Source organism: Monopterus albus, unplaced genomic scaffold (genome assembly GCF_001952655.1).
Source record: "Monopterus albus unplaced genomic scaffold, M_albus_1.0 scaffold112.1, whole genome shotgun sequence".
Taxonomy (NCBI): Eukaryota; Metazoa; Chordata; class Actinopteri; order Synbranchiformes; family Synbranchidae; genus Monopterus; species Monopterus albus.
Genome location: NW_018127992.1, coordinates 204599 through 228519, shown reverse-complemented (window position 1 = coordinate 228519; position 23921 = coordinate 204599). Strand labels below are relative to the sequence as shown.

Sequence of the window (23921 nt, the reverse complement as noted above, 5' to 3'; positions counted from 1 at the left end):
ATGCCAAGTTCAGTTGATGTTACAATGACCAGTTCAGCCTGAAACTGATCTGTTGAGAAACATAAACTAGCAATTCAAATGAAAACTTTTCCCCCATTTCAGAATCACATACTTTTTTTTTTTTTTGCTTTTCTTCAATGATATACAGTTTTTAAAGCCAAGGACAGAACTGTATTAAGAAAACGGACAACTTCAGCCTTGTTCAATGTGAAATCATCTTATCACTGAACCAGCATACTCATAAATTCATGTGCGTCAGTGTGGAACTGGAAAGCGACCTATTTCGCAACACCAGTGTCTGCCTCTGTGGGTGTTTGTCTACTTTCAACTCCTATAAAAAGCACAGGCGGAACGAGGCAGCTAGAAAAAGGGAGACAGCACATTTGCATTCTCCATGCACCCACTTTCATGGGCTCCCGTGTTACACAGACAGAAAGCATCAGAGATGCAAGAAAGGCACTCTCAACTTGAACACAGTGAGGTTTTGCAGACCAAAGGCTGTTCAAACACTAATATGCACACAGTTATAGATGGATAAATGTGACTGTGATACCTGTTTAGCAGTCTTCTCTGACATGTGGCTGCATGGTCTGTTGCTTACAGATATCGTGGTTTTGATACAACACCCAGTCCTGCAATAGCATGTCACTGAGCAACTTACAAACCAGCAATGCTGATAAGTGATACAGCACAAGCATGCATATGTGACAGGAGTGTTTGAATGGTTCCTCTCATTGCCATTTGCCTCACTTTAACTGGACAAGACAGTTAAAAATTATCTGAGAAATTCATTCCAGCCCAAACCTCTCTCCTTCTATCTTTCTCTCTGGTTGCGCTTCAACTCTCTGAGGTGTCTCTGAGTTGGCATGCAATAGCTGATTTACAGAGACCGACGGGCCTGATGAGATCGCAAGCAGCGCTGCAGTTCAGCCAAGAAAACAAGGGGAACATAAGAGAGGTGAAGAGAGCTGGAAAAAAAAGAGCAAGAACTAAGTGAGGGAAGGAAAGGAGCTATAAAAAGTTTCAGAGTGAGAGGTAGAAAGGTGAGAGCAGAGCAAGAGGAAGAAAATCCTCTTGACAGAGTTCAAAAGAGCAAAACATAAGAAAAAAGAGTAGAGGTTTCGAAAGCCTTAACTCATCCTTGAACTCGGTCTGTTAGAGAGACTGTATGGAAGCTACAATAAAGCAGGGCAACAGTCCGAACTGTCCTGTGACCCTTTGAGACCTGTAATCTAGAGTCCTTGTTCCCTTTCACCTAAACACTCCACTGACATTCCCTTGGAGCCTCATTCCTTTCCAGTGCCACCAGTATGACATGTCTGAAACCATACCAGTAGGTATTTACTATTACTTTTATTTATAACAAACCATAACATTTCCTGTATTATACCAGAGTTAGGGTGAAGCTAATTTTGGTCTGCAGTCCTCTGGTAGGTTACATTTACACATACACAGACTGAAACAACAGCACAGAACAAACAAAACGCACCATTATACATCTCATATGTCACCCGGTCAATATAAAGCTGCAGCTAGCATCCAGTTAGTTTATCTTAGCACAAAGCCTGGAAACAATAGGAGAGCATAAACCTGCTCATAGACAAGAAACAGTGCAGCACAAACCCCCAGTAAAACCACAGCTTGTTGTTTTTATGCTGGTTTTATAACGAGTTATTTAGGGTGTGGTAGGTGAATTTTGTTACCTTTAGACAGAACCAAACTATTCATCTCCCTCTGTCTCCCAGTGTCTATGCTAAGCTAATCTGTAGTTTCATGCTTTTTCAATGTACACATTTCCAAATCTTATCAAGGCCTGAGGAAATCTTGAAAAATGGACAAAGAAGTTGCTGTATTTTTTTTTTCAACTCACCTTTTCTCATTGCCATAGGATTTCTGTGCAACTTTTGCATGCAGGATCATGACAGTTTGGTCACCTCGCTCCTTCAGGTAATTCCTCATTGCTTCTCTGCAAAGTGAAAAAAAGAGGGAGGAGAAAACGGAAAGAGAGGTTTATAAATGTCATTTTGTGATCCAGCAGATTTAATGTACACACATTTAAAGAAATAAAAATGTGAACATACAGAAACACATCCACATAAAGTACACTCGCAATGACCTCTCTCAGAGGGACAGTGAGGAGCAAGGGAAAGGAACAGGGGGAGAAGTGAAGGGAGAGAGAAAGACAAAGAGGCAGAGAGAAACAGCAGGGGGTGGAGGGGGGGAGGTAAAGAGAAACGAAAAACACCAGAGCTGAGAAAACAAAAACAACAGAGCTGAGCTCACCAACACAGATTCCTCATCTCGTGTCAAAATGTTGCAAGGTCTGCGCTCCAATTACTTGTGTCAACTCTGCCAAACCCTCCCTGCTCCCCCAAAGCTCTCCACCGCCACACAACCAAGCCAAAAATGACTAATATTTAGAAGACTAGTAGAGCTTGTGTTGGGCTGAAAATCATGGAGGTCAAAGACCAGGCTTAGATGCACAATTAAGATACATCACATGCATGGACATTAAAACAGCCTGACCCAATCTGCACACATGCACAGATGTCAGTGACACCTGACACGCTGGGGAGCTCAGAAGGCTTCCCACTCAGACACACACAGCTTTGCACTCTGCTACGCAATACTGCGCCGCACACTCGAGTTAGACGGGGCTTTTGTTATGAAAAGCAAGGGGCCCCTCACAGTGTGTGCGTGTAAGAAGAGGACGAAGGCTCAGAGGGACTGTGGTTTATCCAGTTCATAAATGTGTTTCCCACTTCACTGTGTAATGAGACAATTATTTTCCTGAATACTTGAGTCTCACTGCACCACCAAAACATGCTCTGTTATATGTTCAGTGCTTTCTAAATAACTAACAGCCAGCGCCTGAAAAGGATTGGAGGTACAGTCCTAGAATTCCAAACATTTAAGAGCCTTTTAAATGATTGGAAAAAATCTGATACTATTTAAACATCACAAGGAGAAAATTATATCAAGCATGGAAAATATTAAATTAGAATATTTAAACAACTTCTTCCTTTTGTTTACATTAAATGACAACTTTCCTCTGCAACCTAGGTGAACACCCACACACCAAGCCCACACCAACTCCTGAGCTCATAGCTCTGATTGATTATAGGTAGAACACAGTCCAAACTTGATTGTCAGGCCTGCAGAGCACATGACACCTGTTATGAAGCCTGTGACATCACTGATAAACACCCAGCACGCATACAAGCTTACTCACACATGGTCTGTACATGTATATTCATATTTTTATTGAAACCAATTATTTTAATCGTCTATTAAGCAATTTGTTCACCTCATTACATAGCAAGAGTTGAGATACAGACACGTGGGGAAAGTTTTGAGCAAGTAATGCTTTGCTTTGACTTGTATGTCTGAGTAAACTGTGGCAAAACTAGACAATGCTTATAGGAGGAGGCGAAGGAGTGGCAAGAGGTTTAGTCAGGGTGTCATGGGATGGTGCCATCTGAGGGCGTGCACTTATCATTCAACAGAAAATAGACAATAACTACAAACATGTTACTACAATGCTTCAGTTTTATTTCTTCTTCATTCCTCACAATCATTTCTTCTCTCATTTCCCCATTCTCTCCTTCTGTGGCTTTGTCCCTCTTCCATCTCTCTTGCCTACTCTCTTCTTCTTTCCTGTTTTCTCTCCACATCTTGGTCTTGATCTACTTTCATGGCTAAAAAGCTGGAATGGCTTTTGATTTCTGGTTTGTGCTGCAGGCCATTCCAAGCATTGTAACTTACAGTAGTCGAGACAGAAATGTTTCACTGTAATACTAAGTTGTTCTTTATGTATTGTCATGTGCAGTGTCCTCTTAAACACTGATACTCGCTTCACACCTCCCTAAAATAACCTCTGAACAGACAGTAAAGATGCCCCACACGAGGCAGCAATCAAATGAAACATGAACCCAACAGTGGGTCTAAGTTCATGCTGTGTAGCCAAGCACTGTACAGACTCAGATACCAAATATAGGAAATGTGTACAAAATGATGCACAAGACATCTAAAATATGTCCATCTGATGTAGTGTTGCACTCACAGGAGCCAAGGCAATTTGGGTTTCAATATTTTATTCAGTTTAGAAACAGACTATATATAGTATATGACAAAGTGGGGATTTTTACCTGCACCAAGGTGGTTATGTTTTTGGTTTTGTGTTTGTTTGTTGGTAGTTTTACGGTCAGCTGGATGGATCATCAGCATACTTGGTACAAACACTGGTGAGGACCAACCCTAGAAGTGATTTTGGCTGAAAAAGGTGAAAGGCCAAGGCTACAAAAAATTACATGAAAATGGAACAAAAAAAAAAAAAAAAAATCATACCTCCATCAAAAGTTATCAAAATCATTTTTTATTTGAAATTTAATACACCTATGTCGAGTAGCAATGTCTATCAAAAGACCAAATTTCATCTGAATCCGATGCGGATCCCAAATCTGACAGCCATATAAATTTAACAGTGAAAACCCCATTTAAATGCACAGTTTCTGCCATAACTTTGCCTATAATGAAGATAGAACCCTGAAATATTCAGGTACGGTGCACAGAATGACTGCCTATCATGCCTTAAAAGATGATCAACATCTGCTCCAGATCAAGGATTTTAGGACACATTTGCATGAGCGAATGCTGTGCTTTGGAAGAGATACGTGTCCCCTGAGTGCTCTTGTTTTGTCTTTTTGTTGTTGTTGTTGTTTTTAAGATCCGAGAGTAGGGACAGGTAGGCTTAGGGCAAAACCAAGACATCAAGAGATTGAAAGCATGTGTAAAAAGAGCGAGAAAAACTAATACTTAATGACAATGACACACCCGATGACACCCACAACCCTCAGTGATTCTGTAGGGTATAACAGCGAAGCCTGAGTAATCACTCATCCCTTACACATAATGAAACACAGACACACCCACAGTGTAGCTAGAGATTAGGTCTCTTCCTGAGAGCTCAAGCTGGGAAGCAAGAGTGAGCGAGACAGTGACCAGGGCACAGCCTTAACTTCCTATGCAAGAGTAAGGTACAGACAAACATGCTGCCAAAATTCTGACATGCTTATAAAAAAGAAATAAAACACAACATTAGGACAGAATGCATTAAAACACTCAGATACAAATAAATCTAGGGGGCATTAACAAAATAGTACATAGTTACTGGAAAATCGCTGCCCTATCTCATCAGATGTCATCGGACTGTGGAGGTCAGGGTAATGGGCATTTCAGTCTAAACGAACCACACACAAAGCCACATCTGCATGTAATATAAAAAGTGGCACACAATCAAGGACAACAGATAATGAAGCCATGCATCAAAGCGAAAACAAACAAACTAAACATGCTTTTATCAGTAAAGCTAGATGTTTAGCAGCCACTGCAATCCAGGTGGCTGTTCACCCTTCCTGTTAACTAACAAGTCACATCATTCAGGTCCTGCAGCAGAGACGAGTAGGAGGCAACTACACAGACAAATTGGTGGACAAAAAGCAAATACGATTTTATTGGGCTCTCTTTAGAAAAAAATAATCATTAAGTGAAGAAGAAAAGAGGAAACATGACTTGAACAGAAGAGACAGAGATAAATACAACAGAGAAGCCAAAAAAAAAAACATTTTTGAGAAGTGAGACAAAAATGTACCAGACAGATTTACAAAAAGAGATATTCAACAGCAGGCACCACAGGGGTCAGGCGAATGTGTGTGCATGTGTGAGAGCGTGGGGAGGGGCAAGGTTAAGCCAGGCTGCAGATGCAACAGAGCAGACAGACATCTGTCCTGTACATCTGCCACAGCGTCTACAGCAGAGGAGGACTGTCATAAGACCTCCTGTGAACACGAACACACACACACACAGAGTGGCAAGGCATGCTAATACACACGTGCACTGTGAAATAGCTCAATTAAGATGATCAGACTGCAATTAGTGTGTGCCCTTGTGCATCACAAAAGGTAGATTACATACATCCGTAGTGTCGAGGCTCAGGATAGGACATTCACAACCAGCTCCTTCAGGCTGCTCCGCCTCCTTTTAACCATCTCTCCAATGATGATCTGATCCACAGTCAAGTGTTTAATGTTTGATGTATGGCCTCCAGAAGGCCCTTGGGAGCCTTGAAAACACTGACAGAAAGCTGCCTAAAACGGGATCTTGTACTACATTGCCACTGTTCATCTTAGAGATAAAAAGCTTTTGCCACAATGACAAAAGTGTGAGTTGTCTACCAGCCAATAAGAGAACAAAACATAAATGTGTAGAATTTTATTACAGCGAGTGCTGAGTGGAATATTACACCGAGTTCCTGAGATTGCAAATTTTCATTTGAATCTCATCTTAGCAGTAAGATAAAACAGAAAACCTGCAAAAGCAAAAGGAAATCATTCAGGACCAGATTTGAAATGCAAACCAATGGGCAAATGTCAGAGGTTTAATTTTAAAGTTTCTGACGCAGACAACTAAAAGGCCGTTTCTATTGAGCTCTTCCATCTGAGGCGATGGATTCTGCAGAGTTGGCCCTTCCTCCGTTGTTTGGGAGAATAAGCCATTGCAGGGGCGGCTCCCCTAACAGAGAAGACAGCTTATCCAGCCAGCACACTTGTGTGCTGTGTCTGTTTGTGCACATCTATCTGTCTGAACCTAAGATGTGTATATCGTATTTCCATTCGAGTAGCCTTCCTGACATGGTGGCCCTGCAGGACCTGGAGCTTTCTCTGCCCTAAAAAGCCTCTGTAGGACAGAGCACAATTTTAGCCGTCTGTGCTGCTGCCTGGCAAAAAAAAAAAATCTGTTGTTGATGTAGGAAGGGGACAAATTGGTGTGAATGAACATGCAGACATGAGCACCCTGAGGCAAGACAAACACCAAGAACAAAACACCACGATGTACAGGGGTACAAAGACACACAGACACACTAAAACAGTTGTGTTTTGAGCCTTTGGGCTGCTGTGTAAAGAGTATTTTGTCCCCCGTCATATTTCTGGCCATTGAAACCACCAGACAAATGGAGGGGCCAGTACAATCCAGCAGACTGGCAGCACATAAATGAAGAGGGGGGACACATCAAAAGGTGCTGGGGCCCCTTTTCCAAAACCATGCTCAGCCGTTCCAAGCAACATGCAACCCCTCATTTTCCCCACTGATTGCCACACGCAAAAAACGAGCACGTACACATACTGTACATGCATGCACACAGAAAAACCAATGCCTGTTCCCAGTAACCAACAAGCAAACAAGTGCATATATACACACACACACAGACCTCTAGGAGCAAGCCACACCATCAATGAGCATTCTGTGTTCATCCAAACATTGCCCCAAACAACTTAGAACAAACTTAAGAGCAACAAAATAATCTGCAAGTGGGAGGTATGATGAACACAGCGGTGCAGAGTGCACGTTCACACTGAAAGTCCTGAGAAAGGCTGAATTATCGCCTTTATTGGTTGTTTGTCTAACAACAATTGTGAGGCATAGGGTTCATTTCAATGCAAACATATTCAAACATGTCTCAGAGGGCTTTAGATTGAAAAACTACAAAGATCTAACTAATAAACAATCGAGAGCAGAACAAATATTAGGAAAGACAGCAGGAGGTGACAGATAATAGCTGTCCAGTGCTTGAAGTATGGACTATCACAAATCTACGCAACTTGTTGCCACAGCATGCAGCCATTCACAGCTATATTTATTCTGTGGCCTTTACAGCTGCATTTCTGACTGAATCTGCATCACCACTTTTAGAAATCACCACCACAAATGAGTTCTTCTGTGCCGATGACTAGTTTGCCAAGAGTGCATTTTATGCTCTTGTTTTCTGCACATAATCTGAAACCAAGTAGAGGTCATAAAGTTTTTTTTGGAAGGCTATGTGGTGCTTTGACCAACCGAAAAGCTATGCACGTTTTCTCCTTTCCACCTTGTACACTCTGCTAATATATTCAAAGCATTTTAAGACATCTTACACACAGCTAGAAACACCACTGTCAAATTCTGTTGGTGAAGGCCAGCGGCAGTCACAGGTGTAATATGGACATCTTCGATTAACACATAGGTTGTACCAACAGTGGTGCAAGAAGCACTTTACTGGTAGGTAGACATACAAATACCACTAAGACAACAAATAAGAAAAGATTATATTGTGTGCATGTGTGTATGTACACCCACCTTGTTAGGCGCTGTGGCTGAGGGCGCTCCCCGAACTTCCTGCAAACACACAAATTGAAAAGAAAACATGAGTGGGCTGGTTATCGGCCACAAACACGGACAGAGTAAACACTGCATTACACAATGGTGCAAGCCTACATGCTATAACCTTGACAGTGTGTAGTGGCACTGTGCTCACAAGCGACAGTGTTCACGGCAGCAGGAGTGCACACACTGAACTTTACTCACATCAGTTCAGTGGTATATCAAAACAAGTTGTGCATCGTCTTATTGCAGCTTTCACTAGTCACCACTATTTTTCAGAAACAATAGTGCGTCGCAAAACGAAGTAGAACTCCGCAAGAATCCTAACTACCAGGTGTGGATGACTGGTCACAGCGCTCTATGATGTTCATCCAAGTTTTTAAAACCTTCAGCTCAATGGTGCATAATGAAGGAGGGTAAATTTCACTTGGTCTGAGGCAACAAAAACTAGATACAACTGGGATATAACACGGTAAATCTGTCTGCATTCTAAAACATATAGATAAGGTACTGCAACCATTACATCATGGATAATTACAAACGAACAGTGGATGGTGTAAACCTTACCTAACAAAAAGATTCAGCATTTAAATAATTTATGAAAATTCACAGTGATGTTGGCCTAAATACAATTTAATTTTGTCATCAACAACAAGTGACACCTTCATTTCAACACTACTGATATTAAAAAATTATTACATTAAAGGACAGATTCATTAAAACCTTTGTTAAAATATTAGTAAACGGGAAGTCAAAGATGTTTTTTTTTTTTTTTTTTTTTTTCTCATAAAAACGGGGGGGTAAAATTTTTTTTTTTTTTTTTTTTTTTTTTACTCCTGCCCTGAATTGAACTGACACATTTTGGAAACTAACGATTCAGCTGTTTTGTAAAGAAGTGTGCTGTTTGTCCGGAGTGCACATCTACCACACGACACACAGGAAATACTGTTCAAATTTCCGCTAAGTATTTAAACCAACCTATTTGACAGTCAAAGTGTTTGCAATGCTGTGGGCTGCAGGTCTCCTCTGATGTCTCAAGAGACGCTTTAAAACTTAAAGAAAAGCAAGGATCTTAGTCCTGAAACTGTATAACTGAGAGGATGTTCATTTGACTTTTTGAGCACCTAGATATTTCCAAGATGTCTTGTCTGCACAGTTCTGGATATTGTGCCCCTTTCATATTCATTCCCACTATTATGGCAGCATCATATACCTTCACTTCTTGTAAAGATTCTGCCCTAAAAGTGCACAGCTAACTCCTGCTGGGAGGCTGATGAATCAGTAAACTGAGTCATACCTGAGAACTCTTAGTCACTGATTGCACACGGCAAGGAAATGACTGCCGATACCACACATACAAAAAAGGCCATAAACTTGCAACATGTCACACCTGAGGATGACTGTTTTATGGTCAACCTTCTGATGCTGGTACAGCAATGACTTGTGAAACATCTTACAGGTCATCACTCAAAGATGACAGATAAATGCTATGAAAAGATGGAAGCACACATACACATCAAAGACAACAGAAAATTGCCAGATGAAGCCAGGAAAGCAGGGCTGAGATAAGAGTGAAACTGCCACAAAACACGGTTTTAAAAATTAGTTGTTAATCATAATTTACTCGTACCAATTACAACATGCTCTTCTCTTTTTTTCTCCCTTATAACATGTTTTTATCATTATGTGCAAATGTGAATTAGAAATTTTAAATAAAATCTATATTAAAAACATTGACAGGGGCTCCTGTACCTGAGCCTGAATCACTGACATGAGCAGACTACGTGCATCTTCCGTCCTACAGCTCCTCTATATATGTGTTTTTTTTATATATATATATATATATATATATATATGTCATGAACCATTCAGTAAATGACCTCTGGCTCAGAACGCCTTACGAACCAAATTATTACTCTTATTAGTCTCACGCAGTCAAGTCGCAGCCTGCAGTACACCCTGGCATGCACACAGGCTAGACTGACAAGTGCGAGTTCCACCTGGAAATATCTGGCACTGCATCAGTTATTGCAAGCCAAGTTATCCTACAGCTAGCACCATCCATAGAGTAAGTACAAATGAGAAGGCAGAGCACTAAGACTGTCCCATATTATGCAAATCAGAAAAATATAATGAGATTTAGTGCCTCCGGTAGAAATACAGTAGCTAAGAAAACTATGATCATTAATTGTCTATAAAATTCCTGAAAGCTTTTTTTAATATGCCCATTGTTGTCTGATCTACAGTCCAACACCCAAAAGACCAGTTTACAATCATGCAAGACAAAAAGTAGCATAAATTCCTTACAATTGAGAAGCTAGAAACAGCAAATGTCCCACATTCCTTCTTTAAAAAATGACAATGACTTGATTATTGTTGTCAATTATTTTTCCCAAGCTCTATCCAACATGCTTAGGCTATTTGCAGCTCATATTGCTGCATAAAGAGGAGGTACATGTTTACTTGTACATGTATACATGCCTACAAGAAGGACATAGATGCGAGTGAGTGAGATTCTCTCTTTGTGTAGGATGTAGTAGCTTTGCATGCTGTTGATAAGTATATCAATAAATACACACGGGTGGTTTGGGATTTTGGCATGCATTAAAAAAAAAAGAATACAAACACAAATAGAGGGATGAAAATAGCAAAAAAAAAATAAAGAAGCAAAGGGCAGGAGAAAGCAAGAGAAACAAAAAGTATGACTGGTTCAAGTGCCAGAAGGAGGGAGTGGAGGTGGAATAATTATAAAGGAGGGCAATCAATAAGGTTCCCAGAGTGACACACTGAAGCTTCAACTAGCTAATGGATTCCAGACTGCTCTCTCCCTCTCCTTCTAACCTTCACCCCCTCCGCTGCAAACAGGGAGCAATGGAGGAAGGGATAAAGCAGGGAAAGTATAGGGGAAGATTAAAGAGGAGGCGAGAAGTAGTGGATGGTGTGTTGTGGGAAGAGTGAGAATGGGATCTGTGCAGAAATCAAGTAAAAGGATTCAGATGTGGATACATGGGAAAAAAGAGAAAGGCGAAATGGGGGAGATGGGAAGGAATCAGCCATGGCTGCATTTACCCAGTTTTTAAAATATTTTCAAACATCCATCATAAAAAAAAAAAAAAACCTACACAAAGATGATAATCTCTACCCTCTTCACATGCTTTTAAAAGGTCAGATGGAAATACTGTGGCTAGTAAAATCAGCTTCACTGTGAGGTAGTGAGATGTAAAAAGAGGCAGAGGCGGTCAGAGGTGTTATAGTGGGGTTGGCAATTTCTGTGAAAAACCACCGTCCACGTTTCCTATCACCTCCATGAGCTCACTTTGACACACAAACACCAACAAGAAAAGACAACCAAACACAGGAAACCACAAACGTAGACTTGCAAAGGCAAAACACAGGCACACACGCTGTTGCAAGCTCGACTTTAATAAAATGATGCATTTCATTGCAGAGCTCAAGTTGAGGAGACATTAGTGTGGTGAGTTAAATTGCAGATGTCATAAGCTGCAATCAAAATCGCTGTTCTATTATCCAGCCTAACTTCCTCATTTTAATCCCACTTTGTGAAGCAATGAGGACTCCACCTCTGCACAAGTGCAACACAAGCAGTTTTATTCAGTGCGTGCCCACACACAAAAAAAAATTAGTCTCATCTTTTTTCTTTTGCACATGATGCCCAACAATGTGTGCTGTAGCATGTAACACACACACACACACACACAGACAGTCTCAATGCAGACCAGGGATCAACAGAGGAAAAGGAAGCTCTATGTGAAGAGGAGTTTTGTCTGTCTCCATCCGTTATGACTACTCTCATTCCTCCTCCTCCTCCTGCTTACCATCACTGATTCTGCTGGATACATTGAGGGTGATAGAACAGCAACAGACACTTTGTTCAGTTTCAAAACAGAATATAAAAGAATTCCTTTGTTGTCATTTGCAAAAAAAAAAAAAAGCTCAATTAGACTCAATCCATGCAAGTTGTTACAGAAAATCATCATTATGTGCTATTTCTCCAGAAGTGTATTTAGTGCAAACACACACAACCAATCTATTCTGCACTAATCCAAAACTCTGTTCAGTCTCTATCAAATTCATTCCCCATACTTTTCTTATCCTTTCCAGGTCCGTTTATGAGCCGTGTAACTGGGCCTTTTTACTTTGGCAGTGTCCTGTTAAGAACCATTAAAATGGTTACTCATGACTAAATATGAAATGGTATGAGATGGGACAAACAGTTGTTCCATTTACATGTGATGCGAGAGGATGCCCTGACTATGTTTTCATTGGGGGGGTAAGATCGATGTCACTTTTGGGGTACAGAGGTGCACTGATAGTGCCATTTAAATGTACAGACTGACAGGTAGAAGCACCTTGCTTTGGCTCATCTGTTGGCCTGACTGGCTTATGACTGACAGAATGAGGCTCCCAAACCACAGAGTACGCCAGCTACTGGCTGAAGGTTTCAGGCAGAAAAGAACAGAAATACTGCACTCACTCCTGCCATGTCACCAGCTTGTTTGCCTGAACGGCCACATTGATCTGAGACAGTGAAGCAAACATCCTTCGCAGTGTAGTCAAGTCAGTTTATTTATAAGCTCATTTTAGAACAATAAAGACCTCAAACATTTATAAAAACAGGTAAAACCTAATAGATAAACTAAATAAATAATACACCAGAAAAACACAACATTAGCAAGAGGATAAATCAACCAGAGTTAAAAGCCAAGGAGAAAAGGTGGGTTTCTAACTGTTTGGAGCAGCAGAATGATCCACAATGTAGGGGTCCTTACAGCAAAGACATGATCCCCTTTGAGCTTCAGTCTAGACCTCAGAACAACCAAAAGCATCTGGTCACAAGATCTAAGTGGCCAAGATGGTGCATGTGGTTTTAAAAGTGGTAAGAGGTAAGACAGGGCCATCCCATTAGAAACACTTTAAAACCCATCAAGTAACAAACCAGGAGCCAGTGAAGACATACATACATACAAGGTATCTGTAACAATCCTTCTATTATTAATTCTGACTACTTAATTCCCAAAAATATTTATATCATTTCAGCTGATTTAGAAGACATCAGATCAAACTGACACTAATTTCTCTGAGGGTGAAAACACGAGCAGCTAGAGGGTGACAGACTATATATTTTAGGTTGGTTGCTAAAACCCAACACCTCTAACCAACAGCAGGTATAACTTGAAGACAGAATGCAAAACCCCACATCAAACCTCCCCTCAGGCCTGTTGCACAGAACACACATGCAAACCACAAACACGGGGTCACAGTGAGGATCTCAGCAAAAAGAAAAAAAAAAACTAGTCAAATCCGGAGCAGAGCTGGCTGACAGCAAGACAAAGATATTCAGTCAACCAGAAATCAGAAGGGAGCTCTTTCACACTGAAACGGGGGAATATGGTTTGTCAGGATTAATAAACATTCTTCTTTTCTACCACATATTTTTAGGCCTCGTGTCATTATTTAATCTGAAGATTTTGGTCAGTGGTTTCACGTGCCTGTAACCCTCGTTAGGATAATCCTCTTTGCATATTGCGCCAGTCTTTGTTAACCTGCACAATAACTAACGGATTGTTTCAGGCATTTATCAAAGGAGAAATGTAACGATTCTAGCATATCAATGGTTGTTTTTGTGCTTTGCTTTGTAATATTTGATAATAAACTGAATACATTTTGATTTTCAGTAGCTAGTCCAATTAAACATGCAATCTGAATACGTAACCTGTGGAGAGGAAATTATAACAGGCATTTTTTTAAATATCAAAAACAAAACAGTCAGCTTTCCAAAATATTAACAAAAATAGAAACTTAGTTTACTGGAACATGTTAAACTATTCATTTAGACTGAAACATTGATGAAAGAATAAAATGAACCTCTGGATGCAGCAGAAACAAGGAGGACTCTTATCGTTCACTGACAGGTAATGTGAAATGGGAGGCACTGGTGACAGAAAGGGGTAGCAGTTGCTATGAATAGTGTTGACACAAACACATCTAACACACATCAGCACATGCAAAAGCAATGGGGGGTTGATTGAGAGCGCGTCAACCCGGCCTGCTGTTCAATCGGAGTTGTGTTTGACAGCTGTGACTGACAGTCCAAACAGTGTGGAGGAGAAACCACATATCAACACCCAAAGGCTCGGAAGAGACTGAAATACACACCCTGACATGTCCTCAGCACCATGTGCCAGACTGATGGGGCACACACACACACACACACACACACTAATGCAAGACACACTTTCTGCTCTCCTACTAGGGCATATACTATTGGATACATCTTTGATAAGTCATGGGAGCAAAGTTAAGTTTGTGCCAGCCAAACTTTTCAGTGCCATAGAAATACGTGTAGTAGGACGGCAACAATATTAACAGACAGTATCATCTTTGGGAAGAAATACTCCAACAATCATGTCAATTGTTTCAAATACAAAGCAACTCAAGTAGGAACTGAGCTATAGTTCAACAGACAATTTCAAGAATTGCAACACTAGGTGAAGGTGCTGTATATATTGAAGCATGTAAATATATCAAATTTAAAATTTCCTTTTAACTAAAAGGAGATTACTAAGCTTTCACAGCTTTTTCCTTGTTTACCTCGCCACCAACAAACCAAAAAAAAAGCAGCTGAAGCTGATCAATCACAGTTCTAGCTGCATTTTTGTGTTTGTGCGCATTTTTAAGCATATTGTTCAAAATGTGAGAAAGGTAGGACAGCACAGCAGACACTGTGACACTAACATCACCAACAACTTCAGCATAGAAACTACAGGTCACGTTGCCATTTAAGAGGAAACCTTGACAAAAAGGCACCACGCTCCTCCTCCAATGAATGCGAACCAAGCTCCTACTCCGGTCATACAGGGAACAGACAGCCTGTAACAATGAGCCCCTGTTTGTCAAAATCATATGATCTTCATATTAGATTACAAAATATGTGAGCGATCAAAGAAAATGCTGGTCAGAGCTACGCATGTATAACTCTGAGTTGACAAAAATCAAAATCTTGATATTTTACCTGCAGACCAGTAGAAAAAACTGTATGTATGTAATTTCAGAAACATTTGTTATGAGATCTCCAAAATTAGATCATTTACAAAAACCTTTGACAGCATAATTCACACTTGAGCTCTGATGCTGCTGAAAGGACAACATGTTAACACCTTTGGCTGAGCACTTTCATGATTTGAGATACACACACACGCACACACACACACACACACACACACACACACTTCTAATTTTTGGAGCTAGTAATTCCCGGGGAACTGAAACACAACACTCAGACACCAGACGCCATCATTCATATGCTCAAGGTAAAGGGTTAGCTGGTGACCTCTGGGGTCAACAGTGCAGCAGTGTGCTCATGCACAAACATGCATGTGTGTCCTGAAACAGATTATACAGCCAAACAAAGATGGGTCTTCAGTCAAGAAACAAGACTGGGGCTAGTCCTTATCCACGTTTCCTAACTGTCAGAAAATTAAAACACAGTTAAGGGGCTTTCAGATAGTATGCAGCGGGTGCTGTGGTCTGCTATCGAACCCATTCATTTCTATGTGCACAGCGCAAGAACATGCATATCTGAGCTGTGCTGAGCTGAGCACAGCACAAGGTCACACATGCTGTCCCTACGCACTACGCTAAAGTTAAAAAAAAGTTCGACTTGGGTGCAGCACTGTGACAGCACCTCAGCGTGTTCAATTGCCGAGAACCTGACAGACCACAAAGAAAACGGAAGAGAGGCTAATCTCAGCAGACCCACACCCTCTTCTTCTTTGCTGCAGCTCATCTCCTCCTCCTCATCAATACAACTAAAGCCAGAGCTTTTTTGCTGACATGTAGATAGATACATCATGCATCCAAATCTGCTGCTCAAAAAACTAGTGAATATCTGCTAACTAATTCCTGGAAAGCTTTTTGGTCACCTTAAAACTGGCGCCCAACATGTGCACGATTTATGCATGTGCGCCCATGTGCTGTGCCCAACCCCTGCAGCGAGCACAGCGTGTATCGTGTCCTATCTGAAAGCCCTTTTAGGCTCAGATTAAAGCAAAGGTAACCCACAACAGTAACCTTGATTTGCCAACTCTGCCCATAAGATGCACTGGTACCGACTTAGATAATATGATAAATTACATTTCTTTGGCATTCACACATATGTTGACTTAAAGAAAAACATAGTAGACCACTTCATTCCCATCACTTCTTCTTCATAAATACCATCCAGAGCAAACCTTCATTTGCAGCAAGTTTAAAAATAACCTCAGGATTACTGTAAGCTTCAGTCAACTGCTCTCAGGCCCTGTGTGACTATGAGGCCACATATTTGTGCACGGATTTGCATTTACACATACACATTTTTTACACAGACACATGCACAGTGAAGCTCCAGGACAGAGCACACATCCAGCAGCGTGTGGGCTGGAGGAGGGACGGGATGAGGAATTAGGACTATAAAAAAAAGAAGTGTCTGGTTTCCCTGCCTGAGGGCTGATAGCAGATATCACAACTCCTCAGAGTGGATGTGCACCGCATTATCAACACCATGCTCACTCACAGCTTCGCTGGCATCGCTAGCCATGGGCCGTCTGAGCGACACCTAATTTATGATGCCCGCTCTAACCACACCTGAAAATAATGTGCTTATATACAGAGTTACTGAGAAAAGTTTCAGAGGCAATTTCATAGACTCTTTTAAATGTGTTGAGAGCAATTTATCTAAAACTGTGCCATCGGCGATTTGCCAAACTAATAGCTAAACCAAAGGTGCTCATGACTAACTACAATACGAACATAGGCAGTAAGTCTAGGGAACCAAGAAGGACTTTTATAAGACCGTGTGTGCATAGCTGCAGTGCAGCCTGGCACAACTAACTTTGTTCCCCCTTTTTTCACTGCTCTTCAGTGGAAAATCAACAACAGGTTTATAGAAAGATATACTATGCCTGTAAAGTAGGTGTTAAAATTACATTTCAGAACTGAAGCACAAGCCTACAGGTTACAAACAAGACACTGGAAGACAACACCTGGGAGTCTGGCAAATGGTGCAAACATCCAGTCAAGTGCTATGTGTGCTCATGCTGATGTGTGACAGCAAGAGGAAACTGACAGCCATCTACTGTATAGTCATAAAAAGACATCTGTTGACGTGCTTATTGCTCTTTGCCAAATGCAATGAGTAAAAGAAAATTATGGGCTATTTTGCCAGGCTAACCTGTTAAAAACATTACAAAAGACTTTTGAGGAGTCCCAACTAAAGCCTTAAAGCCTTTAAAAGCCAAAAATCAGCATGATACGCAAGACAAAAGCAGGCTGAGATTGAGACACTGTGCTCCTTGTTATAGTTACCTGTGTATGATGTGTTTGTAAAACTTTCAAGACTGGACAGAGACAAATGGGTGGAAATAACATGTCTCACCAAGTAAATGAATGTGCTTGTGTGGCTAAGTGAGAGAAATTTGGAAATCCGAGCCCGCTGGCTACATTTGCCCTGGCAGTATTGAAAAAAAAATACCTGCATACTGATGTCACATTCCCAACACACACGCACACGCACGCACACAGAGCAAAAGCATCACCCTTTTCCTTTAGTGCTGTGTGTGTAGCCTGCAGCATGGGCATTACACACACATTTTTCAGACATATATTTAAATCACTGGGGGAAGAAGGCACAGTAAATATGGTCAAGGCTGAGCACTACACTTGTATCCTAATTCAATCCAAAACAAGTGTTTCAAATGGGGGCTGGAAGCGAGAGGGACAATGACAAAGACGTAAATATGGGAAGAAAGGGTGGACATAAAGCCTCCTAGACAGCGACCAAGACAACAAATAGACATGGCTTGTGTCAGAGGCTCGCTCTGTGCTTGGCACTGCTGCCCTGGCATGTGCCACTGTGCATGCCAACGATCACTGCAGCAGCCAGAGACCAGTGGTGAGGGCAAAGTCACTGCAAATATTCTCACAATCCTCCCTGTTAGGAAAGCTACTACGGACCATTCATTATCCCCAAGGGAGTGAGACGATGTTGATCTTAAGAAACAGAGAAGGACCTGTTAAATTTCTTACTGAATTTACTTTTGACAAAATATATACACATCAGTAGTGACACTGGTTGGTTCTGATGTACTGTAAGCTAAATACTATCCACGAAAAGCATTGGATTCTAACTGAAATCAAGACATTCATGATTAATTATTTGATTTAATAAATTATAATCCAGCCCCATTTATTTGGTGTCCTAAATTTAGTTAATATAATTTGTGTCCTCAGTTTTTCCTTGCTCTAAAGTCAGCAATGGTAATTAGGGATGGGCATTTCAAGAAAAAATGCTATTTGATATTCGCTTGGGAACTAGTTGACAATTACTCAAAGAACACAGACAACCCCTCCACCCTACCCCACCGCCTGCATTATTGAGAGTCCACTCCATAGTGGCTAGCTCCATATCGCTAATGTTGTCATGTGTGGATGCTGTGACTTTACCCCAGTGTTTCACAGCGGTGGAAAGCACGTTGGCCAGGTTTGCAGCAGTTGTTTCACCGCTCTCCCACTGCCTTATTCTAACGAACAGCACTGTATTATCCAGCTGCTTATATGATGGCAGGTGACTGTCACATATGATTCAATTGTAAGTGCTGTCCAACAACTCCGCAGCTCACACGCATTATCATCATACAGTTTATCCAGTTGTGGATGAGATACTGGCCTCATTATCACATTATTTCCAGGTACCGGTAAAAGCAAGGAAAAACAGTGGCTCTTTGTTTTTAATGACAAAACCACAGTCACATGAATTATTCGAATTTTATAAATGCAATGACTATTCTATTATTCAAACATCAGCACCCAAATGTAACACTTTGGTTGGGTGTTTTCAACCTCAGAGACACTGACCTTTCTTGACACCATTACATTATTCAACATTCACATTTCTCTGTTTTCAGTTTCCTGTGGCAAACCACTGAGCTAAAATGAGTCAAATGTCATTGTATGAGTGTATTAAGAAATTTTCCCCTTAATCCACTTTCAATGCTTCCCCCACATTAATCCACTCTGGCTGCCAGTGCAAAATTGGAATGAGAAGGTCGAGACGAAACAAAAGAGTCAAGGATGATAGGATCTGAATCATAAAAGGCCAGAAAATGATCTTCTATAAGAAATACTAGTTTAATGTTGCATGAGCAAATACCAGTAGACACAAAGAGAACACAGCTGATGAAATTAACTGACTGCTGATGAGCTGTTCAACCCTCAAGGCTGACTGACTGCAGATGGCAGAGGTCTGGTGGCTGCCCTGAGATGCCCCGCTGGGGGCAGAATCAAGGGCAGGGCTCAATGATGTGTGTACGCGTGTACCGGGCGGGTCACATCAGTGTGCACTTGCAAATGACTGCGTACACATACACACACATGTACACACACAGCACCAGCTCCATCTGTCTTTGACACAGGAGAGCTTAATGACAGAGGCAGAAAAGCCAAAGAAAAGGCCTCCTCGCTTAGTCTCTCTCACTCCCTCCCTCCCGTCATTTTCCTTCCCTCCATTTCTCTCCCTCTTGACCGCACTCTCCAACATCAATGCTCCATATGGAGCTCTCTGGACAGACTTTTTAAAACTTGTCTTGGCCTGACACACAATCACTAAGACATCTAGCTGTACGTATACTCACTTGTACACCAAAGGTACATATTAAATAATCTGCCTCAGAGGCTGGAGCATACTGAGCAAGTATACACTCCATTACTTCTGCACATATAATATGTCCTGAACACAAAGTAATGAGATTTCCAGTGTGTGCTGTGGAGACGACCTGGACTCACATCATGCACAGAAACACACACTCCCTTGATGCTTGTTCTATCTTTAATGAAGTCTCCTTTGTGAATCCCACAGCGCTGACTCTGTTGTCTCTATACTGCCTGCCACCTGGTTCCATTCAGTCCTCAGATAACATTTGTCCTAAATTGAGATAGTCTGACACATCTGACCAATCACAGAGGACCTACAAAGAGGTCATTCCTGAACTGATTTGCCTCAATTTCAAAAATTCAATAGGGAACAAGAGATTACTGAACACAAGGTTAAATTACTTTACCCTGGTCTGATAAAGATCAACCTCTTGTGTCAGGAAAGGAAAAAAAAAGACAATGGCAAAGAGGATTTGTAAGCCGAAATTCACGAGTGGGCTTGTTGTTCTCCGTTAAGGCAGACAGATGATCAGGGAAATGGTTAAGAGCTGCGCAACACTGCACCATCACACACCAGGCAGGTTAGAGAGACAGAAAATTATCTTCCTTCATAAATATAGTCAAAAAACAAATAAGGCAAAAAACCCAACTGCATGCTTGATATACATGTAAAATTGTCCATTTAAAGCCACTCTGCCTCATGTCTTTCCAGCCTAAAGGGTCTTGTGAGAGTCAAAACAAAGTGACACCATGAGCTGCTCCTAGCTGCTCTTTGCCCCTCCCATCATGCCCCGTTTCCTGGCAACGACACAAACTACAGATGCCTAGTTGTGACAAAACAAATGCAGCCTCCAGTCCGAAACCCAAGTTTGCTGACCAATGAGTAAATTTGTCACTCCAGCACCAACGTTACAGAAAGCTTGAATTACTCCTGAATTAAAATCATATTAATTCATTACAAAGGTAAAATCACGACCATGCTGGGTTGCTAATATTAGCAAAACAAACACATTAGCTTTAGATGCTAACACATCCAGAAGGAAGAACCCCAGTCTGTCCTCGAATATCTGAATACTAACACTGAAAACCAATTACGTACCCAACGAACGAATATTCGAATAGTCGGATATTTGGATCCAGCCCTACATGTCTGGCTGTTTGAGATGACTACGACCTTCTCTAGGTGGCAGGCAGACCCGAGTTTGACAACACAGGGTAAAGAAGCTGGAATAACAGTAGAAGGGATGTAGGGAGCAGAGTGTCATGAAGGGAAGCAGGATGGCAGACGATGTGGAAAATCTTAGCTAATCTGCAACTTTGGCAATTACCCAACCTCTTTTATATTTATTAAAAGTAAAAAAGATCAAAACTGAGTTTCACTGTGTAGAAGGCAGTAGCTCTTGAATACATCTGTGAAAAATTGAAGATGGTTAACCAATCTGCAGTTACGGCTGCAGTTAAAACATGTCTGAACACACACAAAAATGACAGTGGTGAGTTTATATTGGATTTTAAGTATATATAATTAGGTCATAATCCAGCCACAACACTATTTAGTTTGAGGACAAATTAAATAAAAGTACCTGGTGGAAAAGACAAACCACTACACTGCCAAGTCAAGAACAGCGGACTGAGCGCAAGCCTGCATACTCACATTAGCAATATAAAGAAGAACAGGAGGCAAAGTCATGCAGGCTGTTTTAAGTAGATGTAGCCACAGGAGACAGAACAAAAATTTCAGACCAAGTGCAAAAACATGAGGCAATGTGACCTCACAAAATTAGACATTCATGATCAAGAAGCTGCAGTGAAGTGACAAATGTGACTGTAACCAAGGACCCAGATAGAACAGCTAGGGATTAGGGTTGAGATAGGTCATGTGCTTGAGGGAAACTGTCAGGAAAGAGAGGAGTAGGGGATGAGGCAAGGGAGCCTTGAACCCTGAATGAACCACCCTTTCCCGCTCCCCCTCCTCACTCTGCTGATGACTCACTGCTGGAACAAGAGGGAATCCAGGGGGAAGAAATGTAAGGAGTCCAGATTGACTGCAGCAACACTAGTGAAGCTCAGCCTTCAGAACAGCCTTCAATGAGGGAGCAGGCAGTGATTCTGGTAAAAGAGATGATGCTCACACTGACTGCTAAGCCCATGTACACATACCGTAGTTGGAACACAGTGCTGACCAAACATCCAAGTGTCAGCCATCGTCGTCTCCCATTTGAAATTCAAAAGAACAGCAACAAATAAGCAGTGATGCCTTGTATTTTTATTTGTGTTTTCCATTGTTGTAATACACTACTGAATCACAAAGATACAAAACCTCTAGGCTAATTAACCCCCAAACTGCTCCACTAATTTAAGAATCGGTAGACTTTACATCGGCTGTCATGCCGGTCAGCTAGACAAGGCAGAAACAAAATGAACTATCTGGCTATTGGGTGTTCAGGTGAATTTTTGGCTCTCTCTAAACTAATAGTATGTTTGGCCATCCAAAGCCTGTAGTGTGAGTTAATAATCTAGAGCAGAAACAATTAGTTAATTTATCAGCGTAAGGCAACAGAAAGTAATTGGCAACTCTTCTGATCAATCAACTTATCATTTCAAAGCATCTAGTCTGCAGCACAGGTAGCCACTGACGAGACCAGCATAGGCGAGTTGTGGTTGGCACCTAGCAGGACCACAGCAGCGTGGCTATGCCCTGGGGTGAGGCTCTAGTGGAAATGCATGTCGTCATGGCTTGGGGCGGTGAAATCAAAGTGGGAAAAACCCTATTACTAACTATGCTCCCCTGCTGCCACCTTGCTGAGTTTCATTCTCATATATCTTCACCAGGCAATGACTGCACTTCACAGAAGAGCTCTTGTATTGCACCATAATTGACCAACATTAAAACAACCCAGAAGTATCAGAATTTCTTACTGAAGCCGCTGACAGCAGGACCACAACTAACTATTTTCATTGCCATAATGTGTAGATGCTTTTTTTTACATTCACAGATTAATCATTCACACATAACCATGTCTGAACACAATAAAAAAAACAACACAACAAAGTGCAGTGACATCTTCCAATAGCCTGTTTATGTTTCAACCAACAATCTAAAAAGGAAAAAAGGAGCAAATTCTTACATTTTGCTAGTAAATAACTATGATTAATCAATAATCAAAAGAACTGCAGATGACTTTTCCATTGATAAAAGCGCAGTCTCTCTCGACATACAGTATATCAGTTCAGTCAAACTAACCACTGTCTTTGCCTCAAAACCACCCAATGGACCGACTGAGCTGTGAAACAGAAACAGACTGAGGCTCGACCTTTAGCCCACATGCTGTGAGATGATCCTCAGCAAACCAAACCAAATGTAGAGACCACCACACACTTGTGTGTGTGCAGTTTAGAGATGACTCTCAGATCAAGACTATCTGGTTTCAGTGTTGTTGTTGTGATGGAGAAGAGGTTTGCTGTTCCTGCTACTGTTCCTCTTCAAAACATGCTCTTTCCAAAATAGTCTATTCTGTCCTCAGCTAAATGCGAGACAAGAGCTGGATTCCTCAGTCTTAACCACACACACACACACAGACTTGCTATGAAACACAAAGCAAAGAAAGACATCATCCAAACTAGTCTGCTTAAAAATATAATAAAGCAAAGTTGACCAGACACTTCGGCGAGCTGGGGCTGAGGTTAGAATATTTGAGGTCCAATTTTAGTAAATCCAGAAGGGTGATTAACAAAGAAACTTTGCTGGTGACTTTTTTATGTTAAACCAAGTTAGTTTCCTTCCATGAGCTCATGTGAAAACCGGCACATTCTTAGTAGTGCTTCTAAAATAACAGAAACAGTAGAGAACATCAAACTGCAGCCACAAGTGCAAGATGATCAACCACAACATGAACAAAGAAAAAAAAGAGCATTGTTTGCTCAACCACAATCAACAGGACTGTTCCACAACATAACACACTTCACTGTGATTCTAAGCAAAGGCCAAAACCTCATGACGTCACCAGCCACAGGAA

At 41.3% G+C, this 23921-nt stretch overlaps 1 protein-coding gene across 3 annotated transcripts in view; it reads right to left on the bottom strand.

Annotated features, from left to right (window-relative positions):
- Window positions 1-23921, bottom strand: part of rbpjb (recombination signal binding protein for immunoglobulin kappa J region b) — a 42895-nt gene that overhangs the window by 13032 nt on the left and 5942 nt on the right. For all 3 annotated transcript variants that reach the window (XM_020611322.1, XM_020611323.1, XM_020611324.1), the window contains exons 2-3: window positions 8173-8211; window positions 1871-1966 (exon numbers count right to left, since the gene is read on the bottom strand). In XM_020611322.1, the coding sequence (XP_020466978.1) occupies window positions 1871-1966; window positions 8173-8211 (135 nt within the window). The remainder of the gene's footprint in view (window positions 1-1870; window positions 1967-8172; window positions 8212-23921) is intronic.